Consider the following 27,761-nt stretch of genomic DNA (forward strand, 5'->3'; position numbering starts at 1 on the left):
AATGACTTGTCATGCACAAAGTAGATGTCCTAACTGACTTGAAATTTGTGGAATGGTTGAAAAACGAGTTTTAATGACTCCAACCTAAGTGTATGTAAACTTCCGACTTCAACTGTACCTTCTTCCTACAGATTACCATTAATTTATTGTGTAGACCCTAGACTATGGCACCCCATATGTCTCTAGCATAACTAATGATTCATAATATTTAAAGTTCAGAAATCCAAACCCATCACCTGTAGCATGTGACCAACAATGCTTTATGTAGGTTTACAAGAAAATATGCCGCTTAATGCAAAAGCCGACTCAACTTTTCAAATGTAATTTCAGGTTGTGTAATTTTGAGAGTTTGTAAACCAGACTCTATTGAGTAACAATATATAGATTTTGGTCTGCTCCAGTGAAAAGCTGAAGCAAAATGGCTGTGGTGTCATTGTACAACTGAAAGGCCACACAGTGAATGCTCTCCCTCTGTAAATAGATAACCTCAGAGTTCAGTGAGGTATGCTGTGTTGGTCATCTCAGAGACTAGCTTTGTATCTATAGCAGTGCTATGGATGTTCTAGCCTGCTTTCTTTGAATCAATGTTCTAATATGCTTTCCTTGAATGACTTAATCTCAAATCGACTTAACTTTTCACAAAATAACATTTTGCCATGTACTTTGGTGGTTCTCTTCAGTTCAGTTTGTGATTGTTACTTACAATTTCAAGGACAGCGGCATGTACAAACATACAAGTTAATAAAAACAGATACAACTACTAGTTAAACAACACTCACAGTAAATCAGATAACAAATGTTAAAATACATTTTTGTTTGTGTTTTAACAAGGTATTTTATTAGAAATGTCAGAAACAACACTTTCAGAAATTATATCAGATGCAGAGAAAAGGGAAGGCAGCTTTCATACCCTGCTATACTCTGTAGGGTGGAGCATGTTAGTACCACAGTCTGTATAGTATACTATCATGTTTCTTAGGATTGGTTTTAGCCACAATGAGTGTTTGATATGAATGACTAACATGAATTAGACAGCACACACTAAAAGGTCTGAAATAACCCATTATTCTGTGGCGTACGCAGGGTGAAGAACAAAAAACACTTAGCTCTAATTAGATACCATTGTATTGGATTCTCCAATCTGTACCATCCGACGACACGACACCCACTCTTTCTGTAGCCTACCGCTGACGTTTCTGACTGACTGGATGATATTATATATTTCTCTGATACAAGATACATATATATATATTTTTAAATAGAAACAGACAGAAAATGTAATATAAAGTAACTCCATTGGGCATCACAATAAAATAACTGATTGGAATCTGGGTGTTCTGTGTTCTGGGGGAAAAGTACATGAATACCAGACTCATCTTACATACTGATCTGGGACCAAACATTTAGCTAGTAGGCAACAACTGATGTTTTCTTTTGTTTTGAGTTTTTACAATAATTGACCAACTAGTGTCATAAAAAGGCTATACTGCAGATCATTCTCTGTACATAGTCACTTTCCTGTACAAAGCTCTTGGTTTTCAATATAAAAAGGAGAAAGAGGTATTCTCTTTTGGTTGTTCACTCCCATGTATAGCATCAGTTGACTACTGTTGAGCAACACTGGGTTCATATAGTATTTGGGTTGATGATGCTCAGTGGTTACCATGGCATTGGTCTGAGTCTCAGGCTGCGCTGGACACAGCCAGCTTCTTCAGGTGGTCCATGAACACCTGGAGACTGACGTCATCCGTCAGGATCGGAGCACCTGACTCCTACACACAGAGAGGAGTGGGATTCAGTTATGGGCAATTCCACAGCAAACATTGGTTTGGAATTTCACTTATATAATCTTGGAAACTAGTGACACCTTTCTCCACACACACACAAAAAAAGTGGGAGGACTACACTCATTTGTTCAGACTTTAAACTGACAACAAGTAGGAGTTGTAGAAAAATGATGAGTCAAGAACAAGAGAAGAAGTGTGTGTCTCAAGAGTGCGTGTGACTGTGTCCATGTAACAATCCAGAAGGTTCCACATGTCCACTACTTTCTGTGTGTCTCCTCTAATAAGCAGTAGTAGCAGCTGTAAGCCTTGAAAACCAAGTGCAAGGACTCTTTCCTCTCATTAGTGCTAACACACACATAATTACACACATACAATACACACCATTCAAAATAGGCAACATGCTCTGCCTTAACATAAAACCATACAAATAACACCATCCTTAGAAATGTGTACTTTTTATTTACAGTATCTTCTAGTTCCTGGGCAAATGACAGTAGAACATGAAGTCTTACCTGGCCCCATGCATACATATTGTTGTGGGTTTGTGATGGGTTTACTTTAGATAGCAGGAAACGAGCCTAGAACACAACAAGAACATCAATACAGGAGGTTCAATAGACTTCACGGTTGACATTCTAAGAAATGTTTGTGTGTGTGTGTGTTCACACACACCTGTGATCCGCCGTGCTCTGTGTCTATGTAGCGGGGCATAGGAAAGCGGCTGTGGAGGATCTCCTGTGCGTCGTCCACAGGAGCCTGCAGCAGGTGGCGGAAGTTCTCGTACTCTGGCAACTCCTGGTAGCCTGCCTTACGCCACTGAGACACAGTCTGATGGATAGACAGAGAGAGAGGTACAGAGAGAGAGAGAAGAGATGGAGAGAAAGAACGAGAGAGGGAACGGGAACAGTCAGTGTGGTCCTGAAGACATGAAGAGTTACATTTAGACCTTTACAGCGCTGAGAAAATTAGAGACAAGTCTAAAGGAGCAGATTGGTTTTGCTCGACTTCAATAGCAATACCTGACATAGGATTTGATTTCAATAGGAAACAAAGGCGCCCTCTTCATAACAGTGCGTCTCACTGGACTCTTGGCCATTGAACCCCACTCTGACAATACATTGAAGATCTGTCTGTATTGATCGCTCACCCGCTGCTCACCCATCTATTCACAAATGTCAAATAAGTACAAAAGTATCTGGCTGCAACCAGAAAGGAAATCAGTCTAGTGTTACGATAGAATCACTTGATAGAGAGCCACCTCTCTCCGCGTGTATAGATCGTAGCTGTGTGAGTGGTGAGACCATGAGGAGGACATGGAGGGTCGTGTCCTGTCACTGATGAGGACAGTTTTGAAGTAGTCTGTGAATGAGCATGTTGATTTTGATTGGATGACTGATGACTGTACCTCTCCATGGTAGATGAGGATCTGGAAGAAGGTGTCCATGAGAAGGATGCGATCAGGAAGGATACTGCTGCTGTCCAGCAACACAGGCTAGGAGAAAAGAAAAAAACTTTTACACCACCTTGAAATTATACAATAAGAAGGATGCTGAACACAGGCTAAAAGGCAAGAAAGGAGATACTGTTTTAAACCACTGCCCTCCAAACTATATGTTATCCTTCTAATTCAGCTCCAATCAATAATGCTGTTTCAAGATTAAACCAAGTTTGTTGAGGTTTAGAGGGGTGGGGGTTTAGTCCCAGACACTGATAGGAACGTCACAATATTTGCATGTTTCCTTCCAAAACAAGCTCTCAAGGTCACAACACACCAACCCCAAACTACGAAGATGGATGATCTTGAGAGACAGAAGATATACTGCTACCTATCTTTTATAGTGTGGTGGCCATTTTAAAGGACACAGAAACAGTGCAGAAAGAAACAGTGGCTCTGTTTATACTTGACGCCATCTGCTTGCAAGAATATGACTCTTTCAATGTTTAACAGGCAGGAGCGGACAGAGTCAAGACTGAAAACATTAGAATTGCATCCCAAATGGCACCCTATTCCCTATATGGTAAGCCCTGGTCAAAAGTAGTGCACTGTATAGGGACTAGGTGCCATTTGAGAGGCACTTATGTCTCTGTTAATCTAAAAAAATAAACAGCTGAAGCGCTGTGTCTCCTGGTTACACGCATTACATCTGATACAGAGCCAGATGACAAGGCTAAGTCCCAAATGGGACCTTATTTCCAACGTAGTGCACCATCTTTGACTAGAGGACCATTGGCCCTGGTCAAAAGTACTGGACTACAGATATTAGGTTGCCATTTGAGACTTAACCCCCTAGAGTAGATGTCTGCTCCCATGGCAAAATCTAATTAGCATAATTTAAAAAATCTGTCAGTTTAAGCTAGAGATCTCTTTTTTTTGTTGCACAGGCCGGGTTTGTCTGACCATGATAGATCCCAAAAATCGGTATTCTCATGTACCGTCAGAACGATTATGACCCCTCTATGGAAAGATGAGACTCTCACGAAGGTGTTCTCTGTTTTGCACTGAAACCTCAAAAAGCAGTACCAGTCAAAAGTTTGGACACACCTACTCATTCAAGGGTTTTGCCTTTATTTTTTACAATGTTCTACATTGTAGAATAATAGTGAAGACATCAAAACTATTAAATAACACACATGGAATCATGTAACCCAAAAAGTTTCAAACAAATCTAAATATACTTTACATTTGATATTCTTCAAAGTAGCCACCCTTTACCTTGATGACAGCTTTGCACACTATTGGCATTCTCTCAACCAGCTGCATGAGGTAGTCACCTGGAATGTATTTCAATTACCAGGTGTACCTTGTTCAAAATTCAAAAGGCACATCTGAGCAAACTTCTTGCAGGTGCATGGCAACAGTTGAACAAGATGAATGAAAAAGGAAACTGCACACTGCTCTTGATAGTATCACTGATCTTTAATAAGCTTACATATCAGGGCTCTGACGAAGGCCGTGAGGCCAATACGTAAGCTTATTAAAGATCAGTGATACTATCAAGAGCAGTGTGCAGTTTCCTTTTTCATTCAGGTGTACCTTGTTAAGTTAATTTGTGGAATTTCTTTCCTTCTTAATGCATTTGAGCCAATCAGTTGTGTTGTGAGAAGGTACGGGTTGTATACAGAATATAGGCCTATTTGGTAAAAGACCAAGTCCATATTTTAATGCAAAAACAGCTCAAATAAGCAAAGAGAAATGACAGTCAATCATTACTTTAAGACACGAAGGCCAGTCAAAGCAGGAAAAAAAACATCAAGCGCGATGATGAAACTGGCACTGATGAGGACCGCCACAGGAAAGGACGACCCAGTGTTACCTCTGCTGCAGAGGATAAGTTCATTAGAGTTACCACCCTCAGAAATTGCAGCTCAAATAAATGTTTCAGAGTTCAAGTAACAGACACATCTCAACATCAACTGTTCAGAGGAGACTGTGTAAATCAGGCCTTCATGGTCAAATTGCTGCAAAAAAAACTACTAGGAAAAAGGAAAGCAAAGGGGGATACCTAGTCAGTTGTACAACTGAACGGGTCTTCTACATTTAACCCAACCCAGTGGGTTAACTGCCTTGCTCAGGGGCAGAACGACAAATTCAAGGACACCAATAAGAAGAAAAGACTTGCTTGGGCCAAGAAACACAAGCAATGGACATTAGACCGGTGGAAATCTGTCCTTTTGGTCTGATGAGTCCAAATGTGAGATTTTTGGTTCCAACTGCCGTGTCTTTGTGAGACGCAGAGTAGGTGAACGGATGATCTCTGCATGTGTGGTTCCCACTGTGAAGCATGGAGGAGGAGGTGTGATGGTGTTTTGCTGGTGACACCGTCTGTGATTTATTAATAATTCAAGGCACACTTAACCAGCATGGCTACCACAGCATTCTGCAGCGATGATTCCATAGGTGTTTTTTCATAGTTTTGATGTCTTCACTATTATTCTACAATGTAGAAAATAGTAAAACTAAAGAAAGACGCTTGGATGAGTAGGTGTTCTAAAACGTTTGATTGGTAGTGTATATATATATTTTTTATATACCTTAAGGGGTCCTAACATTCTAAATCAAATAGCTAAATGATCCTTGATAATAGCTAAATGATCTCTCCCCCGGCTTAGACTCTTAAGGATTAACTACTGTTAAATAACTTACCCTTTTCAGAGACGTGTGTACTACGCTGTCACTCTGTAAGGTGTTAAAATCCACACTGTTGATAATTGCACTGAAAGGAGCGCTGGTCCGGAACACACTACTGTACTCACACACTACACTCACATCATTAACAACATAACCTCAAGCTTATCTGTAAGAAAAGGACCACGGTATTAGTGCCCTCTCTCTCTGTTGACCTAGGCAACACAGCTAAGCCTGCAGAATGTGAGTGGGAGGGAGATGAGAAAGTCAGAGTACGAGCTAGTCTTCGCAATCTTAATGTACGAGCTAGTCTTCTTATGACATTTAATACATAAGACTAGCTCGTACAGTAAGCCAAAGCATCCATGATTTTTGTTTATAAAGAGGAAGGAAAGCAATTATATTCAATAGAAATAAAAATATGTGTGTCCAACTGTGTGTGTGTGTCCCTGTGTGTCTCCCCTGTCCCCGTGTCTTCCCCCTGTCCCCGTCTCTTCCCCCTGTCCCCGTCTCTTCCCCCTGTCTTCCCCTGTCTCTCCCCGTCCCCGTGTCTCTCCCCGTCCCCGTGTCTCGCCCCGTCCCCGTGTCTCGCCCCGTGTCTCCCCCCGTCCCCGTGTCTCTCCCCGTGTCTCCCCCCGTCCCCGTGTCTCTCCCCGTGTCTCCCCCGTCCCCGTGTCTCTCCCCGTGTCTCCCCCCGTCCCCGTGTCTCTCCCCGTGTCTCCCCCCGTCCCTGTGTCTTCCCCCGTCCCCGTGTCTTCCCCCGTCTCCGTGTCTTCCCCCGTCCCCGTGTCTTCCCCCGTCCCCGTGTCTCGTGTATGTCTGTCCGTGTCCCCCGTCCGTCCGTGCGTGCGTCCCCCGTCCGTCCGCCTGTCCGTGCGTCCCTCCTGTCCGTCCGTCCATGCCCCCCCGTCCATCCGTCCCCCCGTCCGTCCGTGCGTGCATCCCCCCCCGTCCGTCCGTCCGTCCCCCCGTCCGTCCGTACGTGTGTCAGGTCTTACCTCTGGGGGCCCGTTGAAGGAGTAGGCGTAGAGAATGGGTTGTATCATGATGAGAGACTGGGTCAGGTCCTGACGCATGAACTGGTGTCTGTAGTATGAGCTCTCATCTGGGCTGTTGTTGAACACTTGCAGGAAAGGAGATCTTCTTAGGTGGAACATAAACTGAGGGACAAAGGAAAAGCTATAATGTGCTTTTTTAAAATACTCTTTATATTAAGCCTGAAACATTACTTTAAAATAAAGATGTTAGCTCAAAGATATGTATCATACATCTGTGTGCAGTCCTGGCCTAAAGTTGAGAATGACACAAATATTAATTTTCACAAAGTTTGCTGCTTCAGTGTCTTTAGATATTTTTGTCAGATGTTACTATGGAATACTGAATAATAATTACAAGCATTTCATAAGTGTCAAAGATTTTATTGAAAATTACATGAAGTTGATGCAAAGAGTCAATATTTGCAGTGTTGACCCTTCTTTTTCAAGACCTCTGCAATCCGCCCTGGCATGCTGTCAATTAACTTCTGGGCCACATCCTGACTGATGGCAGCCCATTCTTGCATAATCAATGCTTGGGATTTGTCAGAATTTACGAGTTTTCGTTTGTCCACCCGCCTCTTGAGGATTGTCCACAAGTTCTCAATGGGATTAAGGTCTGGGGGGTTTCCTTAGTTATCACTTTTGCCTTATGGCGAGGTGCTCCATCATGCTGGAAAAGGCATTGTTCGTCACCAAACTGTTCCTGGATGGGTGGAAGAAGCTGCTCTCGGAGGATGTGCTGGTACCATTCTTTATTCATGGCTGTGTTCTTAGGCAAAATTGTGAGTGAGCCCACTCCCTTGGCTGAGAAGCAACCCCACACATGAATGGTCTCAGGAAGCTTTACTGTTGGCATGACACAGGACTGATGGTAGCGCTCACCTTGTCTTCTCCGGACAAGCTTTTTTCCGGATGCCCTAAACAATCGGAAAGGGGATTCATCAGAGAAAATGACTTTACCCCAGTCCTCAGCAGTCCAATCCCTGTACCTTTTATAGAATATCAGTATGTCCCTGATGCTTTTATTGGAGAGAAGTGGCTTCTTTGCTGCCCTTCTTGACACCAGGCCATCTTCCAAAAGTCTTCGCCTCACTGTGCGTGCAGATGCCTGCAGCCATTCCTGAGGAAGCTCTGTACTGGTGGTGCCCCGATCCCGCAGCTGAATCAACTTTAGGAGATGGTCCTGGCACTTGCTGGACTTTCTTGGGCGCCCTGAAGCATTCTTCACAACAATTGAACTTCTCTCCTTGAAGTTCTTGATGATCCGATAAATGGTAGATTTAGGTTAAATCTTACAGGCAGCTATATCCTTGCCTGTGAAGCCCTTTTTGTGCAAAGCAATGACGATGGCACGTGTTTCCTTGCAGGTAACCATGGCTGACAGAGGAAGAACAATGATTCCAAGCACCACCCTCCTTTTGAAGCATCCAGTCTGTTATTCGAACTCAATCAGCATGACAGAGTGATCTCCAGCCTTGTCCTCGTCAACACTCACACCTGTGTTAACGAGAGAATCACTGACATGATGTCAGCTGGTCCTTTGTGGCAGGGCTGAAATGCAGTGGAAATACTTTTTGGGGATTCAGTTCATTTGCGTGGCAAAGAGGGACTTTGCAATTCATCTGATCACTCTTCATAACATTCTGGAGTATATGAAAATTGCCATCATACAAACTGAGGCAGCAGACTGTGAAAATTTATATTTGTGTCATTCTCAAAACTTTTGGCCACGACTGTACTAGCTACAAGTGTCGTTCCACTAAAGAGCCAACCAGCCTCTCAGCCCATGATCACTTACCTGGGGATAGAGAGAAAAGGTTTCTGAGAAGCGGAAAGAGTTGGGATCATCCTTATGATAATCTCCAAACTTCTGACACTAGAACGGAGAGGAAAAAAGGCAATTCAAACCCATTATAAACCCTGCCTGCAACTGAGTCCACACTTCAAAATGTCACACTTAATCCCACAATTTCCCTGTGCCTGCTAGCCTGGAAATTGCTACTTTGCCCTGTCTCGGTCTTACCAGCCGGATGAGCTGCCTGTCCAGCCAGCGAAGCACATCAGGGCCCTCCTCGGTCTCAGCGCGGTACACAGCCAGTCTAGCCATCAGGATGGCTGAAGCCTCCTGGTCAAATGATGCTGCAATAGTCTGGATCTGGGTCCCTGCATCTGCCCAGCTGGGGGGGGGGGGGGGGGGGGGGGGGGGGGGAGAGAGTGAGGAGAGAGCTCAAGAGAGAAACAACCTACATAAGCATTGTTGATCATTTGACACACTTATGTTTTTGTTTGTTTGTAAGGTTCTCCTCCACAATGAAAAAGTAATACCAACACAATCTCTACCATAGATTTTATGGAGAAATGACATTACGTCAGATGTTACGGTTCTGGCTACCTTGGCATTGAAAAGCCCTTTGCCATAATAAAGCCGGTAAATGAAATCCCATACTGTAATTTAAGTCTAGATAAATTGAACTGATCTTTTAAAACAGCCTGGGAATGACTATCTACACACATTTCCTCTTGCAACTGCCCTGTCACATGTTAAGCATTGTAGTTAAATAAATAAAACACGTCTCATGCTAACAAACATGAACTGCAACGTTGATCATAACCCATTGAGAGTCTTTACAGTAGTCACATGACCGAGAAGAGTCAGTGTCTTCTAAATACACGAGTGACACTAACAACCAAGACCATCTCCTCCTCTGACCAGGGGAGAAGACAACACAACAACCACTTTACCCCTACCGTGTTGCTATGGAAACAAGGTGAGCTTGCAGATGCAGCTCCATAGTGGAATGAAAAGTGGCAGATAAACCTTAAAGTCCAGCAGTTACTTTGAAAAGAAGACGTGCTCTTAATGATGAATCAAATTCATATGTTTGTGTAAGTTTTTATCTGAAGTGAGACAAATTTGTAGTGTGTGTGTATATATATATATATATATATATTTACTTTCTGGCGGTGGTGGTGACTCGAATGCGTTTCTGTCCACTGGAGTGTTGGTACTGTGTGACATACTGGACCGCCCCTCGGCCCCCCTGGGGAATAGGTGCATTATGCTACAGAAACAAAAACAGTTAGGAAAGAATCATTAGAAAGGCATCCCATTAGAAGTGCACATTCTATAAAAATGCTGTGATGATCATAAATGTAAAATTACCCATCTATATAAGCAAACATACGTGATTCTTGCCGGTGAGCTTTATTCAAATAATTTGCCGTGTACAAACACACACAACTGCTACGGCCTTATGGACAGCCAGAGAAGAATAACAACTTCCAGAAGAATTGAAATAATTAGGCTATATGAGGGGGCTTAAAGCAGAAAGGCAATAATGAATGATTGGGCACTTAGATTGAATTAGAGGCACACTTCTTGCCAATTAACCCAACAACACTCCAGAGTCAAATGGCTCATTAACTGTGCGGCAGCCATTACAGTGGAGAGGATATTGGATCTCAAGCTTCTGTGTACACAGGCAGCACAACTCCTCTACATCCTCTCTCCCTCTCACACAAGGCTGCGTATCCACACACCAGCTCCTTGACTGTTTGCCTCCATACTTACACCATTAGGGCTGAATATTTCAGTTCTCATAGTTCTGCTGCTTGAGAGGGGGGGGGGGGGGGGGGGGGGGTGCCGGGCTGTTTCACCCTCCCTGCCTCAATCTGAGGTAGAGAAGGTGTACAGCAAGGCAGAGAGGAGCTAGCTCAGCCCTTCGAAGGACAGCTAGAGGACTTGGAGAGGAGCCTCCCCTCCCAGAGCACAGCGGGAGATTGACACAACAACAACCACCCCCCTCCCCCCGAGCACCAGCCCACGACACACACAGGATAACGTGACTTCACACTTCAGCCTCAGTCAGTCAGCCAGCCAGTCGGGTCAGTGGGAGCTCATGGCCTGAACCAGGCGGGAGGAGAACGAGCAGCCAGGCAGCCCAGGGAGGACTTCTCTTCCACCAGGAGGTCGGGAGGATGCAGCCGGTGGCCCTGGTATATGCAGCTCTGATGGTGGTCTCCAGTCTGTTCTCTGTGTGTGGTAACGTGGTTCTACTTCTGGTGGTTCTTCTCAACAAGGAGCTCCATACCGAAACCTGGGCCCTGACCTTGAGCTTCTGCCTGAGTGACCTCGCCCTGGGTCTCTCAACCATCCCCTTCGGAGCCCACAACAGCCTGCTCAGGCCTCAGGGCTACACCAGCGACGGGTACCTCTGCCAGGGCAGCGCCTTCCTCTACCTGCTCCTTCAGCTGGGCTCTATCCACTCCCTGACCTGGGCCACCGTCGACAAGTTCACAGAGATCTGCTTCGCCCTGAGCTACAGCACCATCTGCACGGCCAGGAGGACCAGGGTGGTGCTAGTCCTGGTGTGGCTCTACGGCCTGATCAACGCAGCCTTGCCACTGCTGGGCTTTGGCCGCTACACCTACAGCAGCACCAGGTTCCTGTGTGCCCCCAGCTTCCAGCCAGACTACAGGGGCTTCAGTCTGCTCTTCATAGTGGTCGGGATCATAGCACCCATACTCATCATGTGCTCCATGTATGCGTACATTGTGTATATTGCGAGGAAACAGGTGCGCCGAGGGACATTTGTTTGCAACGACCAGCACTGTTTTTATGTCCCTGCTAAAAACTACTTCAGGAGCTCCATAGTGATGGTGGCAACTGTGGGTGAGTCTCATTGGTGGTTACATACCAGTTCTAACCTTGTGAATAGTACAGTGAAACTCTCGGTTTGGTGCTGTATTCAGACAAAGCAAGGCATTTGAGATATATGGTCATTCTGAGCAGATACACAGATTATAAGCCTTTTAGCAGATAACATTTCAAGGTTGCTGTTATTATTGACATTTTTCTGTAGGCTACATTTGTAACTGGTCAAATTCAGTCTTTTTGAAATGGTCAATGTGCTATTATTAAACAATAAGGCCCGAGCGGGTGTGGTATATGGCCAATATACCACGGCTAAGTGCTGTTCTTTCGTCCCGACGCAACGCGGAGTGCCTGGACACAGCCCTTAACCGTGGTATATTGGCCATATATCACAACCCCCCCGAGGTGCCTTATTGCTATTATAAACTGGTTACCAACCTAATTAGAAGATTATGTTGTCATACCCGTGGTATACAATCAGCATTCAGGGCTCAAACAACCCAGTTTATAATAACATAACACACTACAATAAGGTTAGTTATTTTCAAAAAATATATATATATCACGCACACACTAAATAGACTTCTTCATATCAACATGTAATGTTACCGAAATTAATCTAATAACGCATTTCAATAAGATTACTCTTGACTCGCTCTTCCAATATATATTTTTTAAACGTAATTACTCGAATAATCTCCCGTCTTAATTCTCTCCATTGTCAGTGTTCCTGCTGGTGTGCTGGCTGCCTTACATCGCCACCTGTTTCTATGAGACGTTTAGTGGCCATGAACCGCCAGCAGCAACCTCAGCCGTAGCCACCTGGCTCGTCCTCTTCACCTCCTCACTCAACCCTTGGATCAACTCCATGACGCAGAAGTAAGTAATAGCGCAATAGCCCCAAACAAACAGTCACAGAAATATAAAAGAGTCACTTCAATGCCAAGAAGAACAAGGCTCAATCTTATGAAGCTGTTACACCTCATTATCCCTGTGGCCCATCAATGGCCACATGAAACCAAAATCAGACGGAATTGATTAATGATCAACTCCATGAGCAAGATATAAGGAATAGCCAATAGCCCAAACAGTCATTCAATAATATACTGTCATTCTCCCTTATTCAAAAAATATGACGACTAGTCCAATTTCCTCCCATATCTCAAGAGTAAGGCTCAATCTTGTGCAGATGATATAACGTAATAATATGAAGGCCCCTCAATAGCCACTTGAAACCAAAGTCAGAGCGAATTGAGAAGCTAGCTCCAATACATTTCTAAATGAGGGCTGCTGAGAGGTGAAATAGCTGAGAGCGTGAGATGATGAAATGAGCTTCTCAGTGTGGGAGCAGAGCCGTTTCTGGCTGCACTACAGATGTTATATGGTTAATGGTGGCTTATTTTCTCTCTCTCTGATTCAATCTCCGTCTCCCTCTATTTCTTTCTCTTCCCCCCCTCTACATCTTGCTCTCTCCGTTTCTCTCTATCCCTCTCAGGCGGTACAGAGTGGCTCTGCGGAAAAGTTTGAATAAAATACGACAGCTGCTTCAGCACCGGCTGATGAACGCCCACCCACAGAGCACCGCCATCCAACTGGAGATAGTGAGCCATAATCACCACCACATCGCCAAGCCATCACTCTGGTCAGATGACTGCAAGCCAGGTTCACCAGAGACTAGATCCATGTCGGAGGTGACCATGGAGCATAGTAAAGACACTGGGGAAAGTAAGGGCATTACACTGGACCTGGTCTGTCCCTGTGGAACCATCTGTTAAAATTACTAGACTAACTACATACTTGATTTTATGGATCCCAGGAATCTCTGGAAGACAGTGGCAATTGTTACTATCCTGGCTAAATAAATACAAATCAATTAATTAAATGAAAGGTTGGGACTAATCAACAAGGGAGGACTATACCAAGGAACACTGTGGCGACAAGAGGCAAGTCTCCTGTTTGACAAATGTGAGGTCATTGTGGTCTTTAGTGGCCATACACCAAGACTGACATAGCTATCCTATCTGTTCAGTTTTGGATGAAAAAAAGTTTGCTTACAATTTACATTGTCTGTTTGAACTACAATGTTTAAACTACAATATTTGAATTACACTGCCGACTGTGCTAAACTATTTATAGACAAACACTGTCAGAGATGAAGTCAATCCGTTTAGTCAATAAATATTCATCAAAACAAATAATACGGATTCATAAAATGACAATTGTGTTCTTCGTTAATGAATATACCATGGGCAACACAGTCTAAAATCATTTACATCTAGATACCAGATTAAATCTACCAGATTAGCATAACTGAAAATACTGAGTTAGAGTGAATGTGATCATCTCAATGACATTTCAGAACCATCTTGTGCAAGCTACTGTTGGTATGCTTTATAAAGAGGCCAGTGGTTTCATATACGATCACACCATCTGGTGGCATAGTGATGCAACTGGCCAGTACAGCAGTATAATATCATAGTACTAGAATAGCTAGTATGCCCTCTGGTGGTGCAATTCAATTATCTAACTCTTTGGCACAAGTGTAACATTTGCATTTTAGTCATTTAGCAGATGCTCTTGGCAAACATGGCTCCGTGGGCCGCCTAATCTCAGATTTGTGTGATATAAAACGACTACTCAGGATCCTTCCTTCTCACTCCTGATCACAACAGAAAGCAAAACATGGCATTTGACAAGTAGCTTAGTGATCACAATTCAGAGTGTAATATGAACGCATACCTGATTGACCACCTCAAAGTACACTGCCAGAGTGGTGTTATGATCAAGACCACAGATCTTCCATTGAGAGGTGCCCCCTGTTCCAATTTCCTGTTAGGAAACAGACAGACGTTTTCATAATCAGAATGACATTGTTCTAGAATGGATCAGAAAGGGATCTCATTCAGTAGAAATTCAGGACACAGCATTCTGGACAACTTCATTTACAAAAAAGGTTCAACTAGATAAAAGTATCATTCAAAACATGATTACTGTACTGTTCTGCATATCTGCTCATGGATGTAGGTCATTTCCATTGAAAAGGACCCATGAGCACCAACATGGGAAGTTCATAGCAGCATGTCAAATGTAAGATAAGAGTATATTTGAGAAATTAAGGAATATATGTTTTCACCATTTCCATCTTAACATTTTTTTTTAATAAGCAAAGGCTTTGATTTCTTGTCAATAGATGGAAAAGGGATCTTAGAAAACGTTATCATAAAAAGTCTTAAAAGGATATTATAAATACGTCAAAACACATTAAATGTTGGAGTAAAGACCACCGACAACGAATATCAACATTTATATTTAGGATAATTTTTCCTGCTTTCTGTAAGTTTAAGAAACATTTCCTTGTGCCTTGAAATATTACGAGATAAGAAGCTGTTGAAAGACACTAAATGCATTTTTCTCAGATGGCCGAACAGCGCTTTATGTGGCTATTTGTGCCTTGAATGTTTCGAGAGCTGTGTTAGCTAGTAGACTTTGTGCTGTCTTTAGTTTGGCTTGCAGACAAAATCAATGACGGCCCTTTTAGGCTAAATACAGCTACCAAAACATCTTATAATATTATCTTATAAAAACACTATACATGGTTAAAACATTTAAGGGTACATCTGGATCAGTAAAGGACTGGCAACATATGTTGCTTATGCAAGGACGAACACTGAACACGCAAATAGTTCTGTGTTTTCTGCGCCAGTGTTATACAAATGTAACCAAGGTGAAACATAGTAACGTCAGAACGTTGCTTGGGAAATTACCCAAAGACATGCTATGATTTCGATGCTAAAAATCTGAACTTCTAGGAGAAATAACTGAATATGCAACTTTTACAAGTTTTGAACCAGTGTTCATATTCATAACATTATCTAAACATAATGATGTTGAAACGTTTCAGTTTGGTTTCCTGGGTCACGGAACAACAGATTTTTGGTGGGTGGCCCTTGGACTATTTAGGACACATTACCATGAAGAGAATGACATTCTAATCCATAATTAGGCATTTCTGTGTAGTACAGATCAGGGACCCATGATGAAATTCCATTACCAGGGGTGTAAATCCACTTCACGTAATGTATAATGAACAAAAATATAAAATACTACATGCAACAATTTCTAAGATTTTACTGAGTTACAGTATATAAAAGGAAATTAGTCAATTGAAATAAATTCATTAGGCCCTAATCTATGGATTTCACATGACTGGGAATACAGACACGCATCTGTTGATCACAGAAACCTTAACTAAAAAAAACAGTCAGTATCTGGTGTGACCACCATTTGCCTCATGCAGCACGACATCTCCTTCGCATAGAGTTGATCAGGCTGTTGATTGTGTCCTGTGGAATGTTGTCCCACTCCTCTTCAACGGTTGTGCATTAGTTGCTAGATATTGGCGGGAACTAGAACACGCTGTTGTACATGCCAATCCAGAGCATCCCAAACATGCTCAATGGATGACATGTCTGGTGAGTGTGCAGCCCATGGAAGAACTGGGACATTTTCAGCTTCCAAGAATTATGTAGAGATCCTTGCGACATTATCATGCTGAAACCTGAGGTGATGGCGGCGGATGAATAGCACGACAATAGGCCTCAGGATCTCGTCATAGTATCTGTGCATTCAACTTGTCATTGATAAAATACAATTGTGCTTGTTGTCTGTAGCTTATGCACGCCCATACATCAGCAAACCGCTGGCCCACACTACGCCATACACTTGGTCTGAGGTTGAGGTCGGTTGAACGTACTGCCAAATTCTCTAAAACAACATTGGAGGCGACTTATGGTAGAGAAATTAAACATTCAAATCTCTGGCAACAGTTCTGGTGGACATTCCTGCAGTCAGCATGTCAATTGCGCGCTTCCTCAAAACTTGAGACATCAGTGAAATTGTGCTGTGTGACAACTGTACATTTTAGAGTGGCCTTTTATTGTCCCCAGCACAAGTTGTACCTGTGTCATAATCATGCTGCTTAATCAGCTTGTTGATATGCCACACTTGTCAGGTGGATGGATTATCTTGGCAAAGGACAAATGCTCGCTAATAGGGATGTAAACAAATTTGTGCACAACATTTGAGATAAATGAGCTTTTTGTGCGTATGGAAAATTTCTGGTATCTTTAATTTCAGCTCATGAAACATGGGACCAACACTTTACATTACACAACAACCAAAATAGATGGATTTCAAAGTCAAAGTGTCAGCTGACACCCCCTTCTTTCTGCAGACATCTTAATTCAGAGCAGATGTTTAACAGAGTTTTGGGGAAACGTGGTCACAAACTAAGGGAGATTTTACAGGAATTGTGTTCAACTTTGCATCTGTACAGTTCTTCCAGTAAATGTTTTTGGACCCTTTTCAGTATAAATTGACAAAAGTAGTCCTTCTACAAAGATCTGTTTTACATTTGAAAACCAATGATTTTTGTTTGGCATAGATTTTGAGTACCGTTACCGTGGAATTGCCCTGTAGAGTATTAGGGCACTGGTCTATGTATTTGAAGTGGACTCACATTTTCAGATACACACGGTCCTTTGGCATTTAATGACACACATGGCCCGATGGCTCCTGAAATCTTGATCTCTCGAGATGTCTGAAATTAAGAAGGACCGATGATATTACAACATGCAGTTGAAGTCGGAAGTTTACATACACTTAGGTTGGAGTCAGTAAAGCTAGTTTTTCCAACCCCTCCACAAATTTCTTGTTAACAAACTATAGTTTTGGCAAGTGGGATAGGACATCTACTTTGTGCATGATGCAAGTAATTTTTCCAACAAATGTTTACAGACAGATTATTTCACTGTATCACAATTCCAGTGGGTCAGAAGTTTACATACACTAAGTTGACTGTGCATTTAAACAGTTTGGAAAATTCCAGAAAATTATGTCATGGCTTTAGAAGCTTCTGCTAGGCTAATTGCCATCATTTGAGTCAATTGGAGGTGTACCTTTTATTTTATTTATTTGACCTTTATTTAACTAGGCAAGTCAGTTAAGAACAAATTCTTATTTTCAATGAAGGCCTATGAACCGTGGGTTAACTGCCTTGTTCAGGGACAGAACGACAGATTTTTACCTTGTCGGCTCGATGATTCGATCTTGCAACCTTCCGGTTACTAGTCCAATGCTCTAACCACCTGCTGCCCCGCCCTGCTGTACCTGTGGATGTATTTCAAGGCCTACCTTCAAACTCAGTGCCTCTTTGCTTGACATCATGGGAAAATCAAACGCAATCAGCCAATACCTCAGAAAAACAAGTCTGGTTCATCCTTGAGAGCAATTTCCAAAAGCCTGAAGGTACCACGTTCATCTGTACAAACAATAGTATGCAAGTATAAACACCATGGGACCACGCAGCCGTCATACAGCTCAGGAAGGAGATGCGTTCGGTCTCCTAGAGATTAATGTAATTTGGTGCGAGAAGTGCAAATCAATCCCAGAACAGCAGCAAAGGACCTTGTGAAGATGCTGGAGGAAACGGGTACAAAAGTATCTATATCCACAGTAAAAACGAGTCCTATACCGACATAACCTGAAAGGCCACTCAGCAAGGAAGAAGTCACTGCTCCAAAACCGCCATAAAAAAGCCAGACTACGGTTTGCAACTGCACATGGGGACAAAGATTGTACTTTTTGGAGAAATGTCCTCTGGTCAAAAATAGAACTGTTTGGCCATAATGAGCATCATTATGCTTGGAGGAAAAAGGGGGAGGCTTGCAAGCCGAAGAACACCATCCCAACCGTGAAGCACGGGGGTGGCAGCATCATGTTGTGGGGGTGCTTTCCTGCAGGTTGGGTCTGGTGCATTTCACAAAATAGATGGCATCATGAGGCAGGAAAATTATGTAGATATATTGAAGCAACATCTCATGATATCAGTCAGGAAGTTAAAGCTTGGTCGCAAATGGGTCTTCCAAATGGACAATGACCCCAAGCATACTTCTAAAAGTTGTGGCAAAATGGCTTAAGGACAACAACGTCAAGGTATTGGAATGGCCATCACAAAGCCCTGACCTCAATACCATAGAAAATTTGTGGGCAGAACTAGGTCCCTAGAAACAAAGAGATCTTCTGTTGAATCTGACAATTAATCTTGATGGTTGTACAGTCGCCTCAAATAAAACTGTGAAGGACCTCAGCGTTACTCTGGACCCTGATCTCTCTTTTGACGAACATGTCAAGACTGTTGCAAGGAGAGCTTTTTTTCATCTATGTAACATTGACAAAATCTGAAACTTTCGGTCCAAAAATTATGCAAAATAATTAATCCATGCTTGTGTTACTTCTAGGTTAGACTACTGCAATGCTATACTTTCCAGCTACCCAGATAAAGCACTAAAATAAACTTCAGTTAGTGCTAAATACGGCTGCTAGAATCCTGAATAGAACCCAAAAGAATTGATCATATTACTCCAGTGCTTGCCTCCCAACAATGGCTTCCTGTTAAGGCAAGGGCTGATTTCAAGGTTTTACTGCTAACCAACAAAGCATCACATGGACTTGCTCCTACCTATCTTTCCGATTTGGTCTTGCCGTACATACCTACACGTACGCTACGGTCACAAGATGCAGGCCTCCTAATTGTCCCTATTATTTCTAAGCAAACAGCTGGAGGCAGAGCTTTCTCCTATAGAGCTCCATTTTTATGGAACTGTCTGCCTACCCATGTGAGAGACGCAGACTCGGTCTCAACCTTTAAATCTTTATTGAAGACTCATCTCTTCAGTAGGTCCTATGATTGAGTGTAGTCTGGCCCAGGAGTGTGAAGGTGAACGGAAAGGCTCTGGAGCAACGAACCGCCCTTGCTGTCTCTGCCTGGCCGGTTCCCCTCTCCACTGGGATTCTCTGTCTCTAACCCTATTACAGGGGCTGAGTCACTGGCTTACTGGTGCTCTTCCATGCCTTCCCTAGGAGGGGTGCGTCACTTGAGTGGGTTGAGTCACTGACGTGATCTTCCTATCTGGGTTGGCACCCCCCCTTGGGTTGTGCCGTGGCGGAGATCTTTGTGGGCTATACTCGGCCTGGTCTCAGGATGGTAAGTTGGGGGTTGAAGATATCCCTCTAGTGGTGTGGGAGCTGTGCTTTGGCAAAGTGGGTGGGGTTATATCCTGCCTGTTTAGCCCTGTCCGAGGGTATCATCGGATGGGGCCACAGTGTCTCCTGACCCCTCCTGTCTCAGCCTCCAGTATTTATGCTGCAGTAGTTTATGTGTCGGGGGGCTAGGGTCAGTTTGTTATATCTGGAGTACTTCTCCTGTCTTATCCGGTGTCCTGTGTGAATTTAAGTATGCTCTCTCTAATTCTCTCTCTCTCTCAGAGGACCTGAGCCCTAGGACCATGCCTCAGGAATACCTGGCATGATGACTCCTTGCTGTCCCCAGTCCACCTGGCAGTGCTGCTACTCCAGTTTCAACTGTTCTGCCTGCGGCTATGGAATCCTGACCTGCTCACCGGACGTGCTACCTGTCCCAGACCTGCTGTTTTCAACTCTCTAGAGACAGCAGGAGCGGTAGAGATACTCTTAATGATCGGCTATGAAAAGCCAACTGACATTTACTCCTGAGGTGCTGACTTGTTGCACCCCCGACAACTACTGGGATTATTATTATTTGACCATGCTGGTCATTTATGAACATATGAACATCTTGGCCATGTTCTGTTATAATCTCCACCCGGCACAGCCAGAAGAGGACTGGCCGCCCCTCATAGCCTGGTTCCTCTCTAGGTTTCTTCCTAGGGAGTTTTTCCTAGCCACCGTGCTTCTACACCTGCATTGCTTGCTGTTTGGGGTTTTAGGCTGGGTTTCTGTACAGCACTTTGAGAAATCAGCTGATGTAAGAAGGGCTATATAAATACATTTGATTTGAACTGAAAAAGCATATGCGAGCATGGAGACACAGTTACACCAGCTCTGTCAGGAGGAAAGGGCCAAAATTCACCCAACTTATTGTGGGAAGCTTGTGGAAGGCTAACAAAAACATTTGACTCAACTTAAACAATTTAAAGGCAATGCTACCAAGTACTATTTGAGTGTATGTAAACTGCTGACCCACTGAGAATGTGATGAAAAAAATGAAAGCTCAAATCACTCTACTATTATTCTGACATTTCACATTCTTAAAATAAAGTGGTGATCCTAATTGACCTAAAACAGATAATTTTTACTAGGATTAAATGTCAGGAATTATGAAAAACTGAGATTAAATGTATTTGGCTAAGGTGTATGTAAACTTCCGACTTCAACTTTATTTGCATTTTGCGTACAATTCTATTCGGTGAAAAGGTTAAGAAATATGACATTTTCCATAATATTTAATGGATCAAATCACCTATCAATGTGGCTCTGTTCCAATATCCAGACTTACACACTACGCAAAATAAATATATTGTAGCGGTATGTTAATGGAACACAGTGGCGGCTTCTGAAATGGCACCCTACTCTCTATACAGTGCCTTCAGAAAGTATCAAAATCGGCCACATCCACGTTTTTAGCAGATATTATTGCGGTGTAGCGAAATCCTTGTATTCATACCCCTTGACTTATTCCACATTGTTTTGTTACAACATGAATTCAAAATGGATTAAATATGTTTCTCACCAATCTACACACAATATCCCATAATGACAAAGTGAAAACAGGTTTTTAGAAATGTTTGCAAATGTATTGAGAATGAAATACAGAAATATCTCATTGACATAAGTATTCACAGCCCTTTGCTTTGAGAAGCTCCAAACTGAGCTCAGGTGCATCCAATTTCCTTTGATCATCCTTGAGATGTCAATATAACTTGATTGGAGTCCACCTGTGGCCAATTCAATTGTTTGGACAGGATTTAGAAAGAAACACCTGTCTATATAAGATCCCACAGTTGAAACTATACCACAGAAACTATACCACGAAGTCCAAGGACCTGTCCATAGATCTCAGAAATAGAATTGTCATGAGACATATCTGTGGAAGAGTATAAAACACTTTCTAGAGTGTTGAAAGCTTCCAAGAGCACAGTGATCTCCATCATTGGGAAATGGAACAAATATTAAACTACCCAGACTGCCTAGAGCTGGCCGTCCGACCAAACTGAGCAACCGGACAGTGGTCAAGGAGATGACCAAGAACCCAACGACCACTGACAGAACTACAGAGTTCCTTGGCTGAGATGGGAGAACAATCTCTGGTGAGGTGCTGTAATCTGGGCTTTATGGGAATGGCCAGCCCGAAGCCATTCCTGAGAAAAACGTGAAAGACAAAAGCATAAGGCAAAATATTCTGCAGTCTTCTACAGAAAATACTCTTTGGCCTGAATGCAAAGCGCTATGTCTGGAGAAAACCAGGCATAGCTAATCACAGCCTGAATTCAAAATCTATGAAATATATATTTTCTCTCTCCCATCTACACACAATACCCTATAATGACAAAGCGAAAGCATGTTTAGACATTTTGTATTTTTGCAAATGCTGATAGACATGCCCAAGACAACTCAAAGCTGTAATAGTCATGTCTACAAAGTATTGACTCAGGGTTGTGAATACTTATGTATTTATTTTCAATACATTTGCAAAAACATTTAAACATGTTTTCAGTTTGTCATTACAGTATATTGTGTGTAGCTGGGTGAGAACTATTTATATTTTTAAAAATATATTTTGAATTCAGGCTGTAACAAAATTTGTAACAAGTCAAGGGGTATGAAAACTTTGAAGGATTTGTATAGTGCACTACTAACTAGTACACTCTATAAGCAGGGTACCATTTCAGATAGAACCATTGCACTGACTGGCTCTACCTTTATCTCCAGAGTGCCTGCGAAGGCCATCTTGAAGGCTCCAGACACATCTTTGGTAAAAACCCTCTGGAAGGTTTGTTTGAATAGTGAGGTTGTGAAAGAGTCCGCCATCACCATGTAGCCTCTGCAAAAACATATATACGCGAACGAGTTCAACGACACATAGTGTGAATCTCAGAAGCTTTTGGTTGATTCCTTCCTCCTCAAAGCATCAGAGGAGAGCACTGGAGAAGATCTGAGGTCAAACTCTCCCCTCACTATGGGAGAAGACAGTGATTGACGTGTGTGTTCTGCATACCAAATGGCATTCTATTCCCTATATAGTGGGCTACTCTTGACCAGAGCCCTGGTCAAATGTAGTGCACTATATAGGGAATAGGGTGCCATTTCAGACGGAAGTTCACCAAACACAAAAAGAGTCCTCACCCAGTGTGATTGGAACAACACTTCATTTCCAGCAGTCCAGTCTGGTCCAGAGCGCATGCATAGATGTCTATGATATGGCCATTGGTGGAAGCACGGCTCGCCAACGCCTCATAATGCTGAAAATGAAGGAAAGGCTTTTTATACATATCCAAACTTTTTACAGGAGCAGGACAAAAAGAGGATCCAATATAATATAGAGAATTAACAAGTGCCTGTTTGTAATTTATGCAAAAAAAAACAAATACACATCTAGCCATTAACTGGTTGTCTCACTTTAATGTGCTGTAAGACTACTTGAGCATTTAATCATAATTTACAGACAGTGGCAACAGACCTGAAAAAAGTTCAGATCATGGTAAACCCATCTAAATAACAGGCAAAGCCAAAAGGTTGAGACAAACTTACTTTGGTCCCCTTCTTCATGAACTTGGCATTGTCCTTCTCAATGTCATGCCAGGAGCGAATAGGGGCCTTCAGCTCATCTCCTACCACCATGCCTGGGCCCTGAGTGGCTGGCCCACCGATGAAGGTCATGATGCGTGCCCCAGTGTTAGGGAAGGTGCACTGGAAGGGGAATGGATGGTGAAAAAAAGGGACACTATTACAAAACATTTCTATGAAGCTAAGTAAACAATAAACCAAACAATGACTAAAGCCTGTAATCATGACCCCATTACCACAGCGTAATAGTTTTAAATCTTACAAATCCCACTTAATACAGCGGAACACAGGGAAACATGAATTTGAAGTAGTATGGGGGGGCTGATTTGACAAAACAGTAATATTGAAAATGGTGTCATTGAAATATGGACTATTCTATTTTAATCACAAATTATATAGTTTTCTAAACCTTTAAAACACTTTGAAAGCGCTAGCATAAGTCTGCCTGGGATGACAGTTGGACAGAGTTCGCACTTTCGCAACTTTTTCCATTGGTGCAGTTATATATATATATTATTTATTTTTTTCTTCACAATTTTGTGGTATCCAATTCTACAGTCTTGTCTCATCGCTGCAACTCCCAAGGCGAAGGTCGAGAGCCGTGCGTCCTCCGAAACACAACCAAGCCGCACTGCTTCTTGAAACAATGCCCACTTAACCCAGAAGCCAGCCGCACCAATGTGTCGGAGGAAACACCAAACACCTGGCGACTGTCAGCAAGCACTGTGCCCGCCACAGGAGTCGCTAGAGCGCGATGGGACAAGGACATACCTGCAGGTCAAACCCTCCCCGAACGACGCTGCAACAGTTCCTATTTTATTTAACCTTTATTTAACTAGGCAAGTCAGTTAAGAACAAATTCTTATTTACAATGACGGCCTAGGAACAGTGGGTTAACTGCCTTGTACAGGAGCAGAATGACAGATTTTTAAGTCGTCAGCTCAGGGATTCGATTTAACAACCTTTCGGTTACTGGCCCAACGCTCTAACCACTAGGCTACCTGCTGCCCCATGGGTCTCCCGGTCGCAGCCGGCTGCGACAGAGCCTGGACTCGAACCCAGAATCTCTAGCGGCACTGTCTTAGACCACTGCGCCACTCGGGAGGCTACCATTGGTGCAATTGTGCCAGGCAAAATCAATCAAGCCAAAGTGTTTGAAATATTTAAAATACTATTTCAACCCAGGTCTGCAGTGAGGTAAGTTATATTTCTGTCCAGGTCTTACCTCCAGCAAGCCAACAGCGATGGACATGGCTGATCCTAACGAGCGGAGGGGCCGTTTTCCCTGAGTGACAGGCCAGGGATCTCTCTGCAGCTCTCCAAGCAGGTCTGTCAGGTTCATGTCAATCTTCTGGACTGGCTGGAGGAATCTAAGCAACAACAAAATGGAAATAAGTTCTAAATTAAGACTTTTTTGTGTCACCAAATTATTTTAGTATATGTACTGCCAAGTCAAAACAATGCTGTAGCTATGTGGAGTGGTTTGCCTGTTGGAGAGGGGGGCCTGTGGAGCTTGTGGTCCCCGTCCTGCCTGTGCAGCAGTGGGCTTGGTCAACCCCAGCATCTCCTGCAATTGTTTGGCATTGAGGTCTTTGGTTCCCCTGAAGACATAGCTCTTGGAGATGCCCTCGCAGCCCAGCTCGTGGACTTGGATCATGCGTCCAAAGGTGATGAGGCCCACCAGGGCCGTAGGAGGAAGCAGGGATAGGGACATCTGTAAGGACTCTTTCAGAGCCTGCAGGTCCTCGTCCTCCATGCAGGTGTCCACCACATACAGGAAGACAAGCGGCATCAGGGGACCTCTCTGTGGGGGCCAGGGAAGGCAAACTCAGAGCCATGGCATTGCATGCTTGATTTTATGTTCTAAATGAGAACTAATGAATCTCTGTAGGAGAGATAACGAAGGTAGGTATGCAATTATCTGGTATGCTGTTTTATCCTCACTAAAACATATCAAAATTAAGGCCTATATCTAATTTAGATTCAATCAAAATACTGTATTTGTAAAAATATATATCTAATAAAATGTCCTTATTTTGAGTGATGGCTGGTTATCTAGATAGCTGTGATCAAACGGAAATCCTACCTGGACCACATATTCAATGGTGGAGAACTGTGGCAGCAGCTCAGCTGGCTGGTTGACATCTGATATCCCAGCATAGGTAGGAGGAAACTGATTTCGCTGATAGCAGAAGTTACAAGCCCACAGTTTGGCTCTGTAATCCACTTGGCTAGGTTGAGAGACCAATTAATAGAGTTCAAAGAGAAAAGGACCAAACAGTTTAGGCTACAATTATTTTATCAGTGGGTTACATGTGAACCTTTTGAAGATTGACCAAGGATATGTTCAGTACAAATCACCTCACGATGACAGTTATAAATTCACAAGTATAAGGGAATGAGGAAAATAGAGAGCAGCAAATAATTTGCTTTAACTTTCCCCCAATTCCCTGGTTTTCCAGGAAGTTACCCAGATTTTGCAACCCAATGTATAAGTAAGTGAATGAGGATTGTTGCCTCACTTACCAGAGGGGGTTGAGGACAGCGCGGCAGGTCACCCTGCTACACAGCACAGGCTCATACTGGATGGGGGGCAGATCTGGCCGCTCTTTCAGGGGGGTGAACAGAGAGGCAACGGGGACGACCATGCGGGTGGCCTCCAGACGACTAGAGGGCCAGACATTCCAGCTGAAGCGCACCCCATCACGCTCCTCATTCTGTGCAATAAACTCCGGGAAGGTCGCCATAGCACCCTCCGAGAACTGCAGACAGAGGGAGGGAAAGGTGTGTCAGCGCATTATTGCAATAGGCTATACATTTTACGGTCATGATTGCATTGGATATTTCAACATAGCACGAATTATATAATAGTCCACGGCACTACAATGAGTCTTATGATATGATCCATTTAAAAATAAAAATAAATCCCCCCCTTCCTTTTTGTTATTTATTTTTATTTATGTACTTTGAGATTTTTCTGTAGAATGAAAATCACTTTACAAATGTAATAAATTATTATAATTGCCTGGCTTGGATGTTTTTATTAGCCTAGTTATCTGTTCTGAGTCCTGAGATATCCTTTAGGACTTTGAGCATAACGTTACACTCCAGCACATTTACTACCAATTTGAATGTGTCATATCAAGGGGGCAGAGAAAATGCAGCCAAATATGAACCTGTGGGAAAGTATGTCTTACGTCTAACTGGGGCTAAACCATGGCTATAACAAAAGACCAGAATATGATCCTGACTGTGACCCACGTTTTCACCCACTGATCAAATCTGTCTAAAATAACTTACTTTGAAAACACACTCTGAATCTGAATAAATATAAAGGTATACACAACGTCAGTTTAGTTGGTACTGAACCATCACTTACATTTGCTTTCTCCAGACAAAATATTTGACCAAATGAGATTATCAGAGATGTAAATGATCACAAATCCTTAGAGTTAGGCTAACAAAAAGGTATTTCAAAATTCTAACACTGACTGTATTGGGCTTTTATCTAACTAGCAAGCTGACCTGAATCAAATGAAATCAATGGTGAATCAATCAACAGGCTTTACAAATTGATGCTGGATTACAAGCAAAACTGTTTTGATTGAATATACACAGCAAGTCACTCCACCAACAACAAAATTACTGTAGCTAGCTAAGTACTGTTAAAGTTAGCTAGCATGGTAGGTAGCTGGCTGGATAGCTAACTACATAACACGGGAACGCCAAAACCAAATGTTTAATGTTTCAGGGTGGATATCCTAGTTATAACAACAAAAACATGTGCCAAAGTCAAAAGTGTTTTCACCATGGCATGTTAGCAAGCAGTACGTTAACTAGTTACGCCGCTAACTAAACCACCGGCACCCGCAAATGCAATGTGTCAAACGTGTTTTCACCCTGCTTCAACTAACAGCCAAACTACACTTTGTCAGCTAAGAAAAATTATATTCAAAATACGAATAAATTGTGAAAACACATACAGTAAAGATATTGCTAAGTCAACAGTTAAAGCAAATAGCAGAATATTTAGCTACCTGATATCCTCAGACGAGTTCCACACTGCTACTGGTGACAGTGAGTGAACAGCGCCCCGCATACAACGTAGGATGTGACAACGTAGCTAACAAAACATGGCTGCGGGAAGCAATGCCACGTCAAGAGGGTTTTGGCTAGAAGGGATACAGTTTGTCAGAATGTACTTTTTGTGGCAGGTTAGAACTTACGCAGCAGGTATGGATAAGTAACGTAGCAGGTTATGAGAATTAGATCAATGTTAGGAAAAGGGTTAGGGGTAGCTAAAAAGCTAAACAAATAATTGTTCACGCCAATTTGACAAACTGTATCCCTTCTAGCCAAGACCCGTCAAGAAGCGTGCCCAATCATAGGCCCTTACCCCAAATAGTAGATGAATTATCAGATGACATGTTCATGTTTCCCCAACAGTGATTTTTTTTGGACGTGTCTGGCTTCTTTCCAGAGAATTTTCTATATGA

The 27,761-nt window shown here is 42.9% G+C and overlaps 2 protein-coding genes across 2 annotated transcripts; one reads left to right on the plus strand and one right to left on the minus strand.

Moving 5' to 3' along the window:
• Positions 1–809: 809 nt before the first annotated feature.
• On the minus strand, positions 810–27,639 carry LOC110497679 (Sec23 homolog A, coat complex II component). The gene is made up of 18 exons (XM_021573954.3): positions 27,303–27,639; positions 25,792–26,027; positions 25,352–25,496; positions 24,753–25,069; positions 24,491–24,635; positions 23,230–23,388; positions 22,825–22,940; positions 22,399–22,522; positions 17,123–17,203; positions 14,344–14,433; positions 9,906–10,012; positions 8,974–9,127; positions 8,749–8,826; positions 6,912–7,073; positions 3,193–3,279; positions 2,460–2,615; positions 2,300–2,365; positions 810–1,772 (listed from the first exon to the last, which is right to left on the minus strand). Exons 2-18 carry the CDS (start codon positions 26,010–26,012, stop codon positions 1,683–1,685), a joined length of 2,298 nt encoding a protein of 765 aa, XP_021429629.1. The 5' UTR covers positions 26,013–26,027; positions 27,303–27,639; the 3' UTR covers positions 810–1,682.
• On the plus strand, positions 10,303–13,497 carry LOC149975191 (melatonin receptor type 1B-A-like). Its single transcript, XM_090211020.1, has 3 exons — positions 10,303–11,622; positions 12,330–12,483; positions 13,100–13,497. The coding sequence occupies exons 1-3, from the start codon at positions 10,929–10,931 to the stop codon at positions 13,377–13,379; spliced, it is 1,128 nt and encodes a 375-aa protein (XP_090067146.1). The 5' UTR covers positions 10,303–10,928; the 3' UTR covers positions 13,380–13,497.
• Positions 27,640–27,761: the final 122 nt, after the last annotated feature.

The sequence above is a fragment of the Oncorhynchus mykiss genome, chromosome 19 (assembly GCF_057628025.1).
Source record: "Oncorhynchus mykiss isolate SJ-2025 chromosome 19, ASM5762802v1, whole genome shotgun sequence".
NCBI lineage: Eukaryota > Metazoa > Chordata > Actinopteri > Salmoniformes > Salmonidae > Oncorhynchus > Oncorhynchus mykiss.